Raw genomic sequence first — 20942 nt, 5'->3', positions numbered from 1 at the left:
GTATACTTTCCAATCACATCTGTCATTTGCTGATATTTCCATATTTGTGGCAAAATCACTCACATTTCTTTATAATCCATTGTTATTGTTGCATTCTTAGTTGCTGCTGACTACACTTTCAGACTTGACAAAAACATTACAGGTTTCCCCGGTATTATTATTATTATTATTACCTGCTCATGTAGATCCAAGGCTTATGGTTTTTTCTGAGACGTGGGAAGACTGCTAGTCATGGCAACTTGGATCCGTCTGGTTCCAACTGGGTCTATTTGTTGATGTTGTGGGATCAGTGCAGCTTGGGGTTTAGAATATGCTTTGGACAAGATGTATCATATAGAATAAGAAACTCTGAGAGGGGTTTGTTTTGCATCAAATAAGCTACAATGCCTCTTTGGATAGGCTTTAAATTTGGATTGAAAGAAAGTTAAGGTTAGCCAAAAGAGCTATTGTGGCATATGCATCCTAAAAACTGTGGCATATGCATCCTAAAAATAAGGAAAAAAATGTACCTCCTTTTCATTTTGGAATCTTGATCTCTGGGAATTATTAGGTTGCTAATATTATGTGGCTACTTCAACTGTCCCCATAGCTCACAGAGCAGAGTTTACTGGGCTGTTGTTTCTATAAAATGTACTTTTCTACTCCGTGTGTAAGCAGTCGTCCAGTGTGGGTCATCGTGGTTTCATAAAACTTTGGCTTCTTCTCAGAGTATAGCAGATCCACATCGCCTGATTCTAATCCTCCAGTGCTGGTGAGGGGCAGCAGATCTAAGGATACTGTTGCTGTTAGGATTTTTGAAATCGGGAATATACAATATAAATATCTGTAAGTTTCTGAGCTATATAGCACAGTCCTTCAAAATCTATTTTAGCAGGAGGTAAAGAAACAATAATATTTCAGACGCTTCTGAATAAACATGCTACCTTGTCCTTGCTTGACCTCTAGGAACTGAGAATTCATTTCATCATGATTGAGTTGAAAGCTTATATTTCTCGTTGCCAAATTTGAGCTGCAGTTGGTTAAGCAAGGACTACAGCTTGAGCAAAGTGAAATTTTATAAGGTGTTGGATGAAAATGCAAAAGAGAACTAGTTACAGATAAGTAAGGGAGACCGTGTAACAAATTCTGGGAACATGATATAGACTTTTACTGTATAAACATGCATTGAATTTCCAGATTTCAATAGAAGAGACCCCTTGGGAATAGAAGGAAAGTGTTCTTTCTGTAGTTTTTGCAGGTGCTTCCAGGAAACTGGCCTGCCTTTAACAAACTGTTGCAGCATCCAATCCTATTGGAATGGTCCACCAACAAATGATTGATTACTGAAAGTTAAATGTTTGATCTTTAGAAATATACTATACTTTGTATGGTAGAGAACTGCTGAGTTTAGTTTTCCTGGAAAAACAGGGCTTTCTTGTGGGAGAACTTCAACAGATTTTTTCCAGCATGCTGCCTTTGTAGTAGAATGATTTCTGAATGGGAAATTCTGCATTCACAGCTACAGTTTCACTGCATGTGGCATTGCCTGCACAAGCACATACATATCTACCTCAGTGCGAACAACATAACTGGTATTTGGTTTCTTTTAGGTGCAAATACTAGCTTCCATCCCAATAGGAACAATCTGCTGGCTGTGGCACAGAGTATAGTTGGCAAAACATAATAATACAAATAGAGGGGACAATTCCACCAATGCTTAGGAAAGGGCAACTAACTTTTTGTTAAGTCTCTGATGTTGATGTGCATTTGGATGTTGTCTACAGCTTTTTATGAGCTTAAATTTGCTACTCTTTCTCAATACAATCTCTCTGAAAATAAGTGGAAATCAATCCAAGTACCAAAATCTTTCAGGAGAGTTAATTCATTTCATATCAGTCATAGAATTATTGCATTTATATGCACTCTTAAGTACATCCTAAACCTATTTTGCCATTAATGTTCAATAACAACACTTTAATAATATTTATAGAAAGAGGATATAATATTTGTAGGTTTTTCTTTTCTGTTTGCTTAAAATGTAAGTGCTGTTTCAACTGTTAGAAAATATCATCTAAAAAAGGAATGCCTTTTTTCCAGTTTGATCCTGCCTTTCCCCCCTCTCTTGCCCTTGTCTGTGATTTAAAATTACAGCAGATACTTTGCTCCAGGTGGATAGGTTCAAATCAAGGCTATTTAAATCATCAATTTAAATCACAATGAAAAAAAGACCAATTTAAATAATTTTAAGCAAGTTTCTTATTTTGATATTCATGTTTCCTGACCAAGCACGTATTCTAACTGGTTGTTCTAACATTGAATTGTTACTGATGTAATCTACAGGGCAATCTTGTGCATATCTAGTCAGTAATAAGTAAATGGAACTTATTCCGTTATGTTCATATCAGGTTGCAGCATTAGCTATTTCATCCTTTAGTATATTGTTTTCCACTTCCAGTGACTAGAATAGTGGAAGGGCTGCATATTTGGAGTCTAGCACTAGTTTAGTAAGATCGTACCAGAGGGGTGACTGTACATTTCTTGAGGGATGCTAAAACATCCTCAGGTGATAGCAGCTGTCCATCAATACAATCATTTTGAAAGGCTGCCATTTAGTGGTCAGATTAAACTTTCATGAGTCATGACTACAGTGATACATTCAGTTTTGCACATGCAGAAACTGGCAGGAGGGTTCTACAGTAGGTGATTACTTAATCTTCCATTTCTTCCACCCTTTGAGCTAAAAGGGCGGTGGAAGTTTTTTTGCTGCACTGTAGAGCCGGTTGGTACCAGAAAACTGGAGCTTTTTTGTTTGTTCGATTGAGGAGAAGCCATATCTTGGTTTTTCCCCAAGAAGAGGTGTTTTCCCAACAGTGAAGGCTAAGAACATAAGAAGATCCAAGCTGGATCAGACCAGACACATATCTCGTCCAGCGTTCTGTTCATACAGTGGCCAACCAGATACATTTTCAAATGCCCTTTAAGGAAGAAAGTAATGAATTCTAAATTAAGAACATAAGGGTTTCACCTTTAAAGGCACCCTAAAAATAATTTTAAATAAATAAAATAGTTTTAAAAACATAAGAAAAGCCATGCCGGGTCAGACCAAAGGCCTGTGTAGTCCAGCATTCTGTTCACACATTGGCCAACCAGCTGCCTTTAGGAAACCCATAATTAGAACACGAGTGTGATAGCAGCCTCTCACTCATATTCCCCAGTAACGGGAATATAAAAGCACATTGCCACTGATACAAGATGTAATATATAGCCATCATGAGTAGTAGCCATTGATAGCCTTATCTTCCATGAACTTGTCTAATTGCCTTTTAAAGCTATTCAAGTTGGCAGCCATCACTACCATTTCTTGTGATTGTGAATTCCCTAGTTTATGTGTTGTGTGAATATGTTCTTCCTTTTATCTGTCCTGAATCTCCCACCATTCAGCTTCATTACAAGGAACATGTGTTCTAGCACAAAGAGAGTTTACTCCCTACCCAATTTCTCCATGTCATGCATACTTTTATACATCTCTATCATATCCTCCTTATTTGCCTTTTTTTTCTAAACTAGAAACCCCTAAACCTTTCGTCATAGGGAAGTTACTCCAATTACAACACATTTTATATGGTTTTTTAAGGTTTTATTGTTACATTATTTTAATTTCAGCTTGGTCTTTTATTAGAATTATTGCATTTATTCCATTTTTGTAGACTCCCCGACCCATTTTATCTCATGTACAGCACTTTGTTAGAAAGCGCTATATAAATTATTATTATTATTATTATTATTATTATTATTATTATTATTATTAATAATAATAATAATAATAATCCCTTGTTCATTTTGGTTACCTCTTCTGCACATTTTCTAGCTCTATCACTTCCTTTTTGAGGTACAGTGACCAGAACACAGTATTTCCCTTTTCCAGAACATCTTCTTGGCTCGCCGCTCCGACCATGTCACTCCACTTCTGAAATCTCTTCATTGGCTTCCAATCCACTTCAGAATCCAATATAAACTTCTCCTGTTGACCTTCAAAGCTTTTCATGGTCTAGCTCCTTCCTATCTCTCCTCTCTCATCTCACACTATTGCCCCGCTCGTGCTCTTCGCTCCTCTGATGCCATGTTTCTCGCCTGCCCAAGGGTCTCTACTTCCCTTGCTCGGCTTCATCCCTTCTCTTCTGCTGCCCCTTACGCCTGGAACACTCTTCCAGAACATTTGAGATCTACAAGCTCAATCACAACTTTTAAAGCTCAGCTAAAAACTTTTCTTTTTCCTAAAGCTTTTAAAACTTGATGTTGCTCGGACTTTATACTGTTAGTTTTACCCTACCCTGTGCCTGTTTTCCCTACCCAGTGCCTGTTTGCATTCCCTTCCCCTCCTTATTGCTTTACTATGATTTTAGTAGAATGTAAGCCTATGCGGCAGGATCTTGCTATTTACTGCTTTACGCTGTACAGCACCATGTACATTGATGGTGCTATATAAATAATAATAATAATAATAATAATAATAATAATAATAATAATAATAATAATAATAATAATAAGCTACACACTGAGTTGTCATTTTCATCAAGCTATCTAAGTTCCCAAGATTGTTCTATACCATAACCTCAAGATCCCAAGACTGTTCAATTTTTCTTTTCTCTTGACTCTTTCTGTCAGTTAGACAAAATGAGGAATAAATTCAACTGTAAAAAGCACTGGGAAGATGGAATGGAGATATTCTATTAGTAGACATTTGTAAACAAATATCGAGGTGGAGGAGAAGGTGCTGATTTATTATCATTTACATCTGCAAGAAAGGAAACTGTGAAAGAGAGTACATTTAGACACATTCCAGCATGTATGTACTGCATTAGGTGCATGGCAGACACACCTTCTGTTTATGTGCAGTGTAAGTAATAGAATATGACAGACCATATCAGAGAAGTGGTGCTGATTAATGAGCAGCTCAGGAAAGGAGGCCAACAAGTGACAAAGGGTCACAATCCAATTTATGAAAGGGAGAAAGAGGAGTATCAAAGCATTAGTATGAGGAGTTATGCAAAAAGGCTATTAATCAACATTGCCTTTATAAACAACCAAAACATTTTTGCTGACTTTATTCTCTTTCCAAGCCAGTACTGCATATAACTTAAGCATCTTAAACTACATCTTCAAGAACCCTACTACCATATTTTAAAAAGGCATTCTTTATTGCAAAGTGGAACACTTTTGTTTTTTAACTGTTATCCTTGCTGGAACCACTTGGCAAGTCATAGATAATTTATACAACAGTGTGGCAAAATATATTAACACATGGGACATTTTCACCTGACCTAAATGTCTCCTACATCAGACTAGCTAAGATTTTAGCTGAAAACTTGCTACGACCGTATATTAGCTGGGAAGTGAGCATGTGCTGGTACATCCAAATCTAGCTGAGATTCCATAAGCGAATACTCAAATGATGGGGGCACAAGTAAGAGCATTCGTCTTTGCATGTGTTTAGATTTTTCACCATCCTGCTTTAGAACACAAGAATTTCTTCATTGGATCTCAGAACAAGGTTCATTAGGCCGGCTTTCTGTCTCCTCAGTGACCAGACAAACCCTATATCATTGGGATCTCAGGGTGGCGTACGGATAAAATCAAACAATGAGAATCATGACATGAGAATCATGACTCAGACAAAAGGAAGTATATTAAAATAATAGTCTATTTGCACACCATCGCCAGAGACACCATGATTTTTAGAAAGATATCAAAACGTAACATTTCTGCATTTAAAGGACAAAACGTAGGATATATAGGTTACATATTAGAAGGGAACAGCACATCAGTTCAAAAGAGTCAATCTAAGCTACACATTGGACAGAACATTGGACTGTTTGAGTTCTACTACTTCTTCAGACCCTTGGATGAATTTTGGTTGGATTCCAGTAGCTGTCACAGGCATGTATCTGTCCTTGCAGTGAAATTTGTAGTTTGCAAGCAGTTTTACAAGAATAATGTGTTCACTTAGTCATAGTGTTTTAATTGACTAATACCCCCTGGCCCTCCTGCCATCTCTTTAGCATTTCCTCATAGGGAAGATGCTTTAACCTTAGGGTGAACATATGAAAAAGAGGACAGGGCTCCTGTATCTTTAACAGTTGCATAGAAAAGGGAAGTTCAGCAGGTGTCCTTTGTATGCATGCAGCACCTGGTGAAATTTCCTCTTCATCACAACAGTTAAAGCTTCAAGAACTATACTGCAGCTATAGTGTGACTAGATTTAAAAGAGGGCAGGGCACCTGCAGCTTTAATTGGTGTGATGAAGAGGAAATTTCACCAGGTTCCCCATATATACAAATGACACCTGCTGAAATTTCCTTTTCAATACAACTGTTAAAGATACAGGAGCCCTGTCCTCCTTTTCATATGGTCACCCTGTTTAACCTTCATCTTCTTAGTTCCCCACAACTGTACCTTCTCTTGCTGTGTGATATCCATTTGGAGATGGGGCAATGGGAACTGCAGACCACACTCTTAAATGTGGGCACACCATAGATTTAAACAATGGTATTATGATATTTGTTTTTTTTTAATTGTAATTCTCTGTCTAATAATTCAAAACATTGATTTTGTCCTTTTCATTGTCACAGCTCTCTGAGATGACATTTTCTGTGAGATTTCCACTATGACCCATAAGATCTCTTTTCTGGTTAGCCATGGCCAGTTTAAACTCTATTTAGGAATGTTTTGTCCTGATATTTATCACTTCGGTCTTTTGTTGAGTCTCCTCCGTCCTTCAGGAACCTAGTCACCCAATTTGGAGAGATCCTTTTAGAACTTTTCATAGTCTCCTTGGAAATTTACCATTCAGAATAATTTGGTGTCATTTGCAAACTGTTCATCCTGATTGCAGGTCATTAATGGACAACTCTCTCATGTTTCATTTTGTTTCTTTCCAGTACAGGCACAGCTTTTCTCCATTCTCTGCCCCAATGAATGTCTGCACTAGGTCTAAAGCTTGGAGTGATTTACCTGAAGAGTGATACCATTCAGAAACCACTGTAAGTTAATTGTGCACCCTATGTAAAATATTGATGTTTTGGGCAAAACCTGAAAGAATCTAAACTTCATAAGGAACAAAAAACAGGACTATGTAAAAGTTGCAGTAGCATTTCAGTTGCAGTAGCATTTCAGTCTTGCCTTCTATGACAATTTCAGATTGCAGTTTGAGGGAGGCAGTATTAAACCTTATTTAATATTGGTTAAGAGTTAAATACCAGTCAAAATTTTAAAAAAGGGTTTATTCACACATAATGTTTCTAATTCTCCAGAATTCGAAATAAGCCTTGTGTTCATGTGCTCCCCTCCCTTCCTTTATATGCTCAGAGTAATTAAGCTATTTATTATTTTAGGCAAACCATAGTTTGTAATAAATTCAAACCAGAAAATTATGGCTTGTACGTGCCCATTTTCAAACCATGTTTTCCAATTCTGATTTGGGGAGCAAGCATAAACTTTACTTTGTTGATTTGGATGGAATGTCCAACTATGGTTGCTTGAATTAGGAGATTTTTTTGATGAAAATTTTCTTCAGATTTTGAAAGTATATATTCATAGTCTGGATATCTACTTTAATTGTTTAAATACTTTCTATGTATGGAAAATTGCATATACACTTGATTTGGAACTGACCATTTTATGGATTTTTTTAAAATAATATATTTATTAAACTCTATTTAACAAAGCGGCTCAAAAAAGCTAAAATACATATAAAAACATACAAGTCAGACAGCATTTCTAATAAATACATAAACACGATTTCTGTAGATGCCGAACCGAGCTTGTTTCCTTCAATTTACTGTGGTCAGAGGAAGATTTGTTAAACCAGAGTTGGATGCCATATCTATACCATTGATGTAATCGAGAAAAGGAGACCATATTTCATTGAATGGGTCATAGCTAAGTTGGTCCGACGAGACTCTGCGGTGGTAGGTTAATTTTTCAGAGCAGGCTATATCCCACACTTTCCCTTTCCATCCAGTGAGTGTAGGGCCCTTCGGATCCTTCCAGTGTTCGGCGATTTCTAAACGAGCTGCCGTAAGGAGGATAAATACCAATTCTTTATGGGTAAGGGAGGGGTTTAGAGCATTGGGCAGGGACAGCAGGGACAGGCTTGGTTCTGGCAAGATTATCTGATCAGTGGCCTTAGAAATTATATTGAAGATAGTTTCCCAGAACTGCTTCAGGGCCTTACACTCCCACCACATATGTAAGTAAAAGCCCTTTTCATCGCATCCTCTCCAACACAATGGGGAGATTGAAGTCGTTGCATGCGAGAGTTGAATTGGAGTTATATACCATCTTAATATAACCTTGAGGGCTGACTCCTGTATGCGGGACGATATTGTTCGGAGGGGGGGATTTATCCAAATTTGTTTCCATTTTGCATCTTCAATCTGTATATGTAGATCAGTTTCCCATATGCTCCTCAGAGCCAGGGAGAAGCCACCGCCCCTCTCAAGCAATAGGTCATAAATTACTGAGGTCACGCCTTTATCTTTCCCTTTGGATCTCACACATAGATGCTCAAAGGGGGAGAGAGGGCAAAAATCCATCTCACTACTGAATCTTTTGTTTAAGAATGTTCTGACTTGTGTCAGTTGGAGCCAAGAGGGATTGATCCCTTTTAGCTTGTCTTTTAGTTGACTATCGTTAATTATTTGGTCTTTGACTAAAAAGTCCCTCAAACGATAGATCCCCTTACTATCCCACCCAGCAAACTGGGCATATTTATCTTCATGTCTAAAAGATGGATGATCTAAAAAAGGTAGCATTGGAGACTCTGGGGGAGAGAGATAGGTTGACCATTTTTTCCATATTGCTAGGGTAAGGCGTGTGAATGGATTGGAGATTTGTTTGATGATGGCACAGGAAGTTTTTAGGAAGGGGAGAGCTGGAATTGTGGGTTGTTGGGATATCGTTTCTATTTGTACCCAGGGAATACTAGTCTCACAGTTGATTATTTTGACTAGCTGCCTAAGCTGGAAGGCCTCAAAGTACATCAGTAAGTTAGGCATTCCTAGGCCTCCTTTTGAGCGTTTCCTATATAACGTCCCCTTATTTATACGGGAACGTTTGCCGTGATTGACAAAGCGGTCTAGTGTAGCTTGCCATTTGGAGAAGGACTTAGGAGGGATATTTATAGGTAAGGCCTGATAAAGGAATAATATTTTGGGCAATAAAGACATTGATTTGGAACTGACCATTTTATGGATTTGATGCAGGTTATTCTCCACATTTTTCTAATATGTATGTGCAAAGCAGACATTTTCTGAAAGTGGGCTATTTTTGCTTCTTACATTTTTAAAAAACATAAGAGTCCTTCTGGATCAGACCAAAGTCCAGCATTCTGTTCCTGCAGTGGCCAACTAGATGCTTGCAAGTAGGATGTGAAAGCAATAACACTCTCCTGCTAGTGTTCCCCAGCAATTGATATTGGTAGGCATTTTGAGTTTTGTGACTGAATTCCAATCACACTTCTAATCATAGAATCATAGAATAGCAGAGTTGGAAGGGGCCTACAAGGCCATCGAGTCCAACCCCCTGCTCAATGCAGGAATCCACCCTAAAGCATCCCCGACAGATGCTTGTCCAGCTGCCTCTTGAAGGCCTCTAGTGTGAGAGAGCCCACAACCTCCCTAGGTAACTGATTCCATTGTTGCACTGCTCTATTATTATTATTATTTATTTATATAGCACCATCAATGTACAATGCTCTAACAGTCAGGAAGTTTTTCCTGATGTCTGGGGAAATTGCACCTGGGAAAGGTTGAACTTTTCATTTACATATGATCCTAAAAAGGTCTCCTGCCTTTTTCTGAATTATATTGATTTTTAAACTTTCTTGTGTCGAAGACCATTCTGGTTTGCTTGTTCTTGGTGGACCACAACAATTTTCTCATGAATGCTGTGTGGAAAGCGGCTTGAAAGGCTTCTGAACTTAAAACTCCATTGTAGTTCTATGGATTGTGTGACAAGAATCAAAGGAGACTCAGATTAGTACTGAACAATCATGTCTTGAACTGGTTGCTAAAAGTCTCAAAGATATGAAGCATATACAACATAGCAATAGCTGCGTGCAACCTCGCACTGCTTCCCCATTCTCTTCACCTCTGTACAGCATCAGCATGGAGTTTTAACTCGTAATTTGTCATTGTTTGATCTAGACAAGGCCTCTGGCATTTTCCTCTGTCCCCTCCCCCCCCCCCCCCCCCGTGGTCAAACTATATAACACCAGTGCTCTGCAGGCTATAGTTTATGAATTTCTACTTTAATATATTGTTATAGGAGCTATTGCATGAAACTCCTTTTTTACTGGTTTCTCTTAATTTTTCCGCTTCCATTGTGAGGACTTGATTCTTACTATAGTTATAAGCTACTAGTCTGAACAGCTCTTCGGTGCTTGTTCAGGCTTGATCTTTATACTTGTTTGGTTAGGTTGCCATGGAGAAGAGTCTGGTCTTCATCTTTGCTGAGTTTGTGGTTTCTCTGCAATAAGTATTTGCCTATCTGGAGGGAACTTGCAGTCAGGATTGTCTTTTCTCTCATGTATGAAGGGTTATGTTTTGAGATAATCAAGAATATAATGGGAAATAATCAGGAATACTTGGCTTGACTCCTACATTAATTTCTGCTCAGTTGAGGTTCAAAGTCAGGTTATATTCAGTCTTCTAAAGTAATTTCATGATTTGCATAATATAGAATCTATATGTGAAGAATGCCCATCAGAAAACATTCTGATCCATGTTCATAATCAACTCTTTGTTTTACAAGCAAATTAAAATATGCATTTATGTTGTATCAGACAGATGGGATATTTTAGCAGCTGATCAAATAGAACTGCATGCCTGTGGGAAAGCAGAGTTACTTGTTTAACTTTTCTTAGCATGATATGGCTATATATTTTGAGAAAACGAACCCACACTCCCATAGCCACTGAGGAGGGAAGTCATCAAGGTTGTCTGTACACTGTACTGAAAAATACAAACAACATTTTGTGCCAAAATATTCTATACTACTAAAAGCCAAATTATGCAAGTTAAGCAGATTTCTAATGTTTGCTTATTTTGCATATTTTTTCTGCTTCTGCTAGTCATGGGGGCATCAAGGAATTGTGATGGACACTGAAGTCCTGCATCCTGAAAGCCCTATTGAGCTCCTCTCTATCTTTGGGAATGTCTCCAGACGTGGCCCATAGATTGCAGCATAAGGGTTAGAAATTTATTTTTGTTAGGGAAAGAGAAAGGAAGTTGAGATTTGTGGGATGCTGACTTCTGTTCCAAATCAGCATCAGAGGTCGGTATGGTCAGGCAGCTGCCAAAGGTTTAGAAGAACCCATGCTCAGCCCTGCAAGCCTATCATCATTGAGCCTGCCATGACTGCTCTCATAACAGCTGTGACACTGCTGCAGTTTGCTGCTGTTGCCACCACTAAGACCTGCCGCAGCAGCCACACACACATACCGGCAAGTTTCCCCAACAGACAAGCAACCCTTCTGAATGTATGCCAAGCTGTGCCAGCACTCAGTTCAGCTCCCATTGAAAACTGCTGCCATATGTCCAGAAAACATCTGGCCCATCTGTGAGTAGGGGAGACTGACTGATGTGGGTGACAGCAGCACATGGGGCATTAAAATCTAGTGGGGGGAAACCTATCAGCAGCACTATGCCCACTGGAGACTGCATTGGCCCTGTCCCAAATACTGAATTTTGTGTTTCCTAGGACTTTGGAGGTGAGAAAGCCCAGAAATGTCTTCAGTTTTTTCTCTAAAACATGTGTCAACGAAACCACAATTTACTGTAATCCTTCATTCATTGTAATGGAATATGGTACATATATAGAAAAAGAATAAAAAACAGAAGGCATCCTTTTTAATTGAAAACTATTGACAGTTTATGGGATTTTGCAAGAAGAGCAACAGCAACTGAGAAAAAGCTCAACAGATTGTTTTAACCAGGAATATTTCTAAGTGCTAAATATGTACTGTGTGGTTAAGTGATGATTAACAAATGTAAGAAGATAGGAGTTTACAAATATTTGAAGCATGTACCTATTAATGAGTAAGAAGCTACTGAAAGTGGCATAGGGGCTATAAACAGGAATAAAATCATGTTTCTATTAAATATCATGTTGAGGGAAGTGGACTGCCTGACACTAGTATCTGATTGATGGATCTCTCAAAATGAACAGGTAGCAGTTTTATTATTGCTATTTGCTCACTCACATTTCAGATATTTCTAGTTAAATATATACAAAAGAAAAACTCTGCATTCACCTTGAAGACCAATTAAAGTTTTCCCCATGTCTGTCTTTCATAAATAGAAGGCAGCTAAAATGCTGTACTTTTTACTTCCTAAAACCATAGGATCAGGGAGGAATCCACAAGTAATTTAATCTAAGTCTTCCCTAAAACAGCATATTTGAAGTTTTGTGTAGTGTGTTCTGCTTTCTCTTGAAAATCTACAAGGGGGGACAGTTCTTTGGACAATTAGTTCTATGCGCTGAAGTACTCATGTTTTCTGTTATGTAACTTATGCCCGTTGCCTTTGTTTATCCTCTTTTGTATCCTTACTACCACTGTCACCCGAAATCTACATCATTTTATTTAATATACCCCTTTTACCTAAAGTAGCTTGCCATGAAGCATGAGACAAACAGATCAGAGTTATTAGTAAAAAATGATAGGAAATATTTTACTAAAAATAAAAAAGCTTATTAATACATGGTTCGTTACTGTTACTGCCAACCAGGTTTTAGAAGCTAAAGTTCCTAACCTTTACCAAACGTAAGCCAAGCTGCTCCACCCCAATTAAATCATAGTCCTTGTATTGAGGCTTGATATGGAGTCCTCCTTCTGGTAAGTCTGAATTACCACAAGGGACCTTTAATACTTGTTTACCTCATCCATTTACCAAGTTTCGAGTTTTTCAAAAAAGAAGGAAAGCTAGGGAGATTGATACACACACACACACACACACACACACACACACACACACACACACACTGTTCTGCCAATTTGCTTCACTTGAGCTTTCATTTTCCGGCTGAACAGAAGCTCCATTGGGCTGTATAATTTTAACACTTATGGCAAAGATTTATTTTTTTTTATAAAGGGAGTTTAGCAGACTAACCTCTGGCACGTTGACCAGGAGGAAGATTCTATTGGAAGTGCTCTCCCTAATGTAGCCTGAAGCCAGCTGGTCCTCTGCTGCCCTCTGTAGGCTGTCTGCTATAACTGTGAGCCACCAAGGTTTCACAAGAACTTTCACATGCTGTGCTCTTCCAAACACACCAGGCTTATATAATTCCTTTATATAATCAGAGACAATGTTCTTGATTAATAGCAAAGTGGCTTTGCTCTCTAGTGTGTGATAAGGTGCTTTCCTGCATATTTCTTCATTTCTGATTCCTTTAGGGTACAGAATTGCTTTTTTCCCACAGTTTTGAGGGGAGAAAATGGGCTGGCATGGGGAAAGAGGCAGGAAATAGGATACTTTTGCCTGATAAAACGGTTTTGTTGTTTTAATGAATCTGGGCTTTTTCTAACTGCAACCTTCTCTCCTTCCACTCCAGATTTTGTTTGGAGATTTCTGTTCCAGATTACTTTATACATGAATTCAGTGTTACTTAATAATTACATATATGGCATATTTTAAGAATATGCAGATAATTATTATTATTATTATTATTTATTTATATAGCACCATCAATGTACATGGTGCTGTACATGGTGCAGATAACATAAAGATCTGTTAGATGGCCCCAAACCAGTATTTTTTTTTTGTTTAAACTCAAATTTCTATTTGCCTTTCAACAACACTCTATAGATAACTTTTTTAATGGGTGTAAAGCATATTTCCGAACATTCCTTTTTTTCTTTCCCTAACATTTGTATTCAAACTATTATGTTTCCACAATTGGGGGTTGGGAATGCAACCTAGAAATCAAAAGCCATTTTGACTGGCCTCATTTATTAAGCTTCTCTTATCCAGTGTTTACTTTGCTCTGTTTTTGCTCACCTATTTTCTCTGTTCTTGCCTCTGCTCAATAAACAGAATGCTGTCGAGCTCATTTTCTTCGTTTGTCTTTCTGACCCAAGTTAGTCTCTGCTTGCAGATTAGGTTTTTATTGTGCGATCATACTACCTCATTCACAGAATTGTATTGTGGTGGAAACTGGTCCAGACAACATTGTCATCAATTTGTAGACCTCTTCAAAGGCTTCTTCTGCCTTTTCTCCTACCAGAAAAAATCTGATAAGAAAAAATGAAATAGCTGCACATTATCTTTAGCGATAGGAGCCCTCTGTCTGGAAGCACCCAGTATCTTTTCTGCTTTTAATCTCTTTGCTGCCTGCTTCTGTGCATGAAACACAAACTGCTAGTTTTCTTGGAAACAATTGTCTTTGAAACCCAACCTTTCCATCATATGGCATCATATTACTGATTCCTACTTCACTGTTCCTGTCCTCAAAATATACTTCATCTTGTCCAACTTCATGGTTCTCCTTAAAGCTCTTTGGGTCTTTCTAGACAAGCATAAAATATTTTGCTTTTATATCTGCTAAAGCTGTGCCAGTTTTTATCCAGACCACTTCAAATATTACCTGACTTCAAATATTTGAACAGCTGTAACATAGATGATGGAGCAAACTTGTTTTCTCTTGCTCCACAGAGTAGGACCCAAACCAATAGGTTCAAATTACAAGAAAAAAGACTTTATCTAGAAAGAATATCGTGATGGTATGAGCTGTTCAACATTGGGACAGATTACCTCAGAAGATGGCGGGCTATCCTTCATTAGAGATTTTTAAGCAGAGGCTGTTTAAACAGAGGCTGGATGTCACCTATCAGGGATGCTGTAGCAACAGATTTACTGCATTGGTAGGGGTAGATCTAGATAACTTTTGAGATCCATTCCAATGTTATGATTCAATGATCCTCAATCCCACATAATAGAAAGTGGGTAGACGTGTAATTGAAAAAAAAATAGTGTGGGGGAATTTCCTGATATTTGGGCATTTTTGAACCCCAGTGCAAAGAAGCAAGGCTAAGCACAGCTGTGAACAGGATTTTGTTGTTGTTTATTTAAAAATTATAGACATTTCAAGTTCAACGTGTTTTAAAATTTCAAAATGGCGCAGGAAATGTTGGGGAGGCTATTATCATACCTTAAAGCAGACTTGTATTTAAGTACTCACCTTGTCGCCATAGGTGACAAGGAATTCCTTGAAGGTGTGTACATGGAAGGAAAGATCATTAATTCCACCCTCCACCAGCCTGCTTAGTTTCTTTGCATCAGATGGCTGAGGAAGGACAGTTCACCTCTCATCCAACAACCCACTGCTTTTCCATACTGAGTAGAGAGGAGAGTAATCCCCTGCCTCCAAAGTCAGCATGGAAACCAAGCAGGCTGGTGGAAAAGGGAAGGAAGGATTCATCAATAGCAGTAAGGATCAGAAAAACAGCTGTAAAACAGGAAACTAAAAATAAGCAAGAGAGACAGCTATACTGGTTGTTCTCAAGACATTTCAACATGTGTGTTTATCAAGGGAACTATAGAAGGTGAAATATTAAAAACATAGTAAATTATATATAAAATTTACATCAAAACATTTAATACACATGTTTCCAAAACTAAACTTGTCCTAACATTGAAGTTAAAAATTTATATGTATATATTCTATACAAAGTGTTCAAGACCTGAGAGGTAATGTGTGTTTAAAAATAAAAACATTTAAAATACAAATTTACATATCTGCAACAAAAACTTTGGATACCATAAATTTCAAAAACACAGAACATATCACTTTGCTTAAACATAATCATGAGGTTCTGTGTTCATAATAGTTTTTATATTGTTTAGATGCCCAACAATGATCATACAGGAGGATATTTTAAAAACCTAACATCTTAGGGAATTTTCAGGAAGATTCTGTCTCTATTTCTTCATCCAAAGACTAAAAGGTATTAAATCTTTCAAGGCATATACCTGACCCTGGTTAAATTCAGTGAGGTTTAATTGTTTTCTTTTTCTCAGTCTTAATAGTGAGTCTTACCAGGAAACCCTGCTAAGACTCACTGTCTTCAGTGGTAGGAATTCTGCCAAGACTCTGAGTCTCCCGTATTCCAGGAGTTTTAAAGTGCAGACATGTAGAAGTATATTGTACAGCCTATACCAAGGGGAGCTGTGATGCTCAGCTGCCTATTATGTATTAAATGTAAATATTTGTCAAGCTGTTGGTTATATTAGGCATAAAGTTCCAGGAAGCATTTCAATGTACTTATAATTTGTGGTCACAGGTTGGGTTCGTAAGGGAGGGGAGTTGAATGCCTGAGTGCTGATTGGATGGTGGAGGGGAGTGCTTGGATTGGCTGTGTGAGAGTGGGAGGAGCTGTAGAAATGTAGCACTTTATATAGTCTGAGCTGACAGGAAGACTGTGGGTTAGGATTTTGTGAAGTGAAGGGTAGAGAGAATGAAGGAGTGATTAAGGAAAGTGGATATGATTCTGTGAGGAGAACAGTGATATATGAGAGAAGTGGATGATTTTATGAGACTAAAGATAATTGAGTATATAGACAGTAGTATTATATAGTGGAACCTTTTAAGAAAGAACCAATATGCTTAGAACCTTGTAACCATATGCATTTCCACTGAGGAAACCAATAAGCTTGTTCATGCACTTATGTTAATAAATTCTAATTACTTTTAAACAACTGGTGTGGTCTGTGGAGAAGTGATGGAGGAGAGATCAGTTAATGGTGGCAGCAGAATGGGAAACTGAGGGCTAGGTTGCTAGGCTGTGGAGCCTAAGTAATAAAGGCAAGACAGGAGCAGCAGCAGTAGGCCTAAACCCTCACACACGCCATCAGCACAGGGGGGATTGAAGTGGTCCTGAGTGCTAGTGGTGTGGATAGTCCTGTCAGGTAGCGGTGGGCATCTCAGGTGAAGGCAAGATGTCATGGGTGTGCAGGACATCACAGGAGCAACATCTTGAGCCTTATTAGGCAACACTCCCCCACAAAGGCCATCTATTTATTTATTTATTAAATTTATATACTGCCCCATAGCTGAAGCTCTCTGGGAAGTTTACAAAAGTTAAAAACAGTGAACATTAAAAAGTATACAAAATTTATAACCATCAAAAAAATAAAAACAGTATAATGCAACAGCATCCATTTAATAAACAACATCAACCCTGTGGGCACTTTGTTCACTGCAAAAGCACATGTTGTGATCCTTTGTGGATCACAACATTGTTTCACCTGTAGCCATCAAGGCGTAATTTATATTGTTAAATGTCCATGCAATTTAATGTAGGTAGAACTGACTACTTGCAAATTGAAGGTAAGAATTGGAGGAACACCTTAACAACTTGAAACAAAAAAGAGAAGGTGAACCCTTAGTCAAATATTATTTACAAAATGGACATAAAACAGGATATTTTATTTTGGGCCATAGAGGAGGAAAGAGCTCTGTAGGAAGAAACTACTTAGAAAGGAAGTGGTGTGGATCTTGAGGCTTGGTACCGTAACGCCTTCAAGTTTAAAAGATAACATTGACTACCCCTCTCTCTTGAAATAGGCTGTACAATGTACTTATGCATGTCTGCATTATAAAGATCCTGGAATAATGGAGACTCTTGGAGTCTTGACAGAGGCCTAATCTAGGCTGACCATATGAAAAGGAGGACAGGGCTCCTGTATCTTTAATAGTTGTATTAAAAAAGGAATTTCAGCAGGTGTCATTTGTATATATGGAGGACCTGGTGAAATTTCCTCTTCGTCACAACAGTTAAAGCTATAGTTGCCCTGCCCTCTTTTAAATCTGGTCAGCCTACCTAATCTACACCAAGCAGGACATAGTAGTATGAAAGCAGAATATAAAAGGCAGGAGCCATACCAAGCAGGATATAGCACTATGAAAGTGGTATATGGTATGTGTCAGTGCACTTCAATACCGCTATAAAACAGTAGTGTGTCTCCTGCCTTTTATATACCACTTTCATACTCAATATCCTGCTTGGTGTAGATTAGGCCAGAATTTCTACCATTGGGGATAGTGAGTCTTAGCAGGGTTTGCTGGTAAGACTCACTATTAAGACTGAGGAAAAGAAACAATTAAGACTCATTGAGTTTAGCCAGGATCAGGTGATTAACAGACATCCTATATATGTCTGGAAAGATTTAATACCTTTTAGTCTTTAGATGAAGAAAGGGAGAGGGAATCCTTCTGAAAAGCCTCTAAGATTTTGTAGATTTTTTTTTTAAAAAAAATTCTTCCTGTATGATCATTATGGGGCAACTAAACAATATAAAAACTATTTATGAACAGAGAATCTCGCCATTATTTTTAAGCCAACCGATATATTCTGTGTTTTTTTATATTTATGATATCCAGAGTTTTTGTTGAAGATATGCAAACTTATATTTTAAATGTTTTGGTTTTTAAATGCATCTTATCTCTCAGGTCTTGAACACTTTTTATAGAACATATGCGTAGAGAATTTTAACATCACTTTTAGGACAGTTTAGTAAATGTTTTAATCAGTTAATTCAGGATAGTTTTGGAAATATGTGTGTAAAATGTTTTAATGTATATTTTATATATAATTTATCATGTTTTTAATATTTCACATTCTCTAGTTCCCTTGATAAACACCCACGTCGAAACACGTAAGGAAGGTTCCATCCCTTCTCTTCCAGCGCACTTGGTACATGGTAACATTTTTTTTACTGGCCTGCTAGGAGGTTAGGGGGAAAAAAATGTCCAGGCTCATAACTTTTCTGGACTTGCTTCCACAGGTAAGTGATGTCATAGGCATCATTCTATAGATATCTGTGAAACTGGCACAGTCACAGATACTGTCCTATATCAAAAGTTGTAGTTGTATGGAGACAATAACTTTTCTAGGTAAAATTCACTCTGTGGAGGGAATGAAAAATTGTTGACAGTTTGTTGTAAGGGATCCAGATGATGTTATACTAGGTAGCAGATCCATTGAATTTTTCCTGCACTCAAGGTACATTGCTGAAATATTTGAAAAATATTTATATTTAAGCCATATGAGCAAATGTTAATTTTTTGTTTCATGGTCAGCATGCATTTCTGAGAAACACATTAATAGCTTCTTGACCATTTGCCTATGTTATAGAAGACCTATACATACAATCACACACATACTCAAAAACACATACATGTGTGCACACACACGATTTAAAAAATGTTAGTAGATGCAATTCAGGGTTAGCGTTTGATTTGTATTTTTCCCCTTACAGAGACTTTTCTGTGCTGTGAAGAAAGGCAGACTCCAATAAAAACTCAAATACTTGTTCACCACTGAGCACAGCTTGTGCTTTGTTTATTGGGGAAGCACCCAAACCTGTGGAACCCACCATGACCAAGAACTGAAATACTGAACACTCAACTACTATGTGCCTCATATTTATTCAGGAAGAGGCTAGTTGGGTTTTTTGTTTTTTACTTCCAATCAGAGTATGTTGATCATGAACTGTTGTTCTGTCCAGCATTTAAGTGCAAAGAATACTCTTATTCAGGCATTCTCTTACCAGGATAGTGCAAGTGCACAGGCATGAGCATTCTGGCCCTACCCCCTTCTCGCACTTTGCTGTTGCCCTCTACTATGGAGAGCAATGTCTGAGAAGAAGTGTCTCTTGTATGTGCAGGCTTCTCCACACGAGCCGGAACACTGATTTTCCAGCATCCTGGCTCGTGTGAAATGTCTCCACAGATACAGATGGCTTTCCTCTTCCAATGTTGCCTTCTGCTCGTGAAGGGTGATGGATGAGAGAGCGGGGGTGGGTCTAGAACACTCTTCCTCGCATATTTGAACTACCCAGGTGAGAGAATACCTGAACGTGTATTCTGTAACTGATTATGTCAGTGCTCTTTCAACAGGCTTGGAATCTGTTACTGAGAGGAATAAAGGTGGCATAGATGGCTTCTTCAAAGGTTAAAGCGTCTGCTACACCAAGATCAGATTCACTGAGCACCAAGTTCCGTTTCAGTCTCCTAAAACCCATAGGGCCAATTCAAATATAATGGGAAACCATGATTTCCCACTGTGTGCACAAATCTACACAAGTCTCAGGTTTGTGCACTCTTTCCCACTCCCTCCTTTTGTGTGGCTGCAAGGGAGAAAAAATGGAAGCTATCATTTTGACTTTTAAATAAAATACAGTTATGTCTGAACATGGGGAAGTGTAGTTTGTTAGAATGAAGCTGAATCAAACCTTAGTTTCAGATCCTGGCTTTTTCAGAAACTACAAGTTTGAGGATGTACCGTATTTCTTCGATTGTAAGACGCCATCGATTGTAAGATGCACACTAATTTCAGTACCACCAACAGGAAAAAAAACCTAAGACACACCCCATTTTTAGAGATGTTTATATGGGAAAAAGGTGCACCTTAGAATTGAAGAAATAGGGTATGTGTCAGGGTCCGGGGCGTGGGCAGCAAGGCCTTAGCACAGGAACACCAGGGCCAGGATGGACAGCAGCGGAACCAGCATACAGTCCAGGCAGGGCTGGAGGCAAAAGGCAAGGTCCAGAGACGAGCGAGGTTCAGAGTCCAGAGGCAAAAGGAGAAACAGAAGGTCAGGCACAGCAAGGTCTGGGATTCACAGGTAGTCCTGCAGCAGGCACATTAGACCATGTTGCTGTGGAAATGCAGTTCTTATATAGCCCTTTCCTGGCTGCTCCCAGCTGGTCTGCATCAGTCCGCCTGTGAGTGCGTGATGATATGAGCATGGATCCGGCAACTACTCTGCAGCCAGTAGGGTGCACTGCAGCCGCCAGGTGGTGCTGAAGGACAGAACCTGACAGTATGCTGGGAACTGTTCAGGGGGAGTATTTCCTTGTTGATTCTGCTGGATCTCTGTGGCTTTTGATACTATTAACCATCG

The 20942-nt window shown here is 38.4% G+C and overlaps 1 protein-coding gene across 5 annotated transcripts in view; it reads left to right on the top strand.

The window, feature by feature from the left end:
- Nucleotides 1–20942, top strand: part of ZBTB20 (zinc finger and BTB domain containing 20) — a 584371-nt gene that overhangs the window by 536504 nt on the left and 26925 nt on the right. For all 5 annotated transcript variants that reach the window (XM_063126937.1, XM_063126938.1, XM_063126936.1 and 2 more), the window contains one exon: nt 6918–7019. In XM_063126937.1, coding sequence (XP_062983007.1) covers nt 6955–7019 — 65 coding nt within the window. In that variant the 5' untranslated portion in view covers nt 6918–6954. The remainder of the gene's footprint in view (nt 1–6917; nt 7020–20942) is intronic.

The sequence above is a fragment of the Elgaria multicarinata genome, chromosome 5 (assembly GCF_023053635.1).
Source record: "Elgaria multicarinata webbii isolate HBS135686 ecotype San Diego chromosome 5, rElgMul1.1.pri, whole genome shotgun sequence".
In the NCBI taxonomy this organism is placed as follows: Eukaryota; Metazoa; Chordata; class Lepidosauria; order Squamata; family Anguidae; genus Elgaria; species Elgaria multicarinata.
This window is presented reverse-complemented; position numbering and strand designations above follow the sequence as displayed.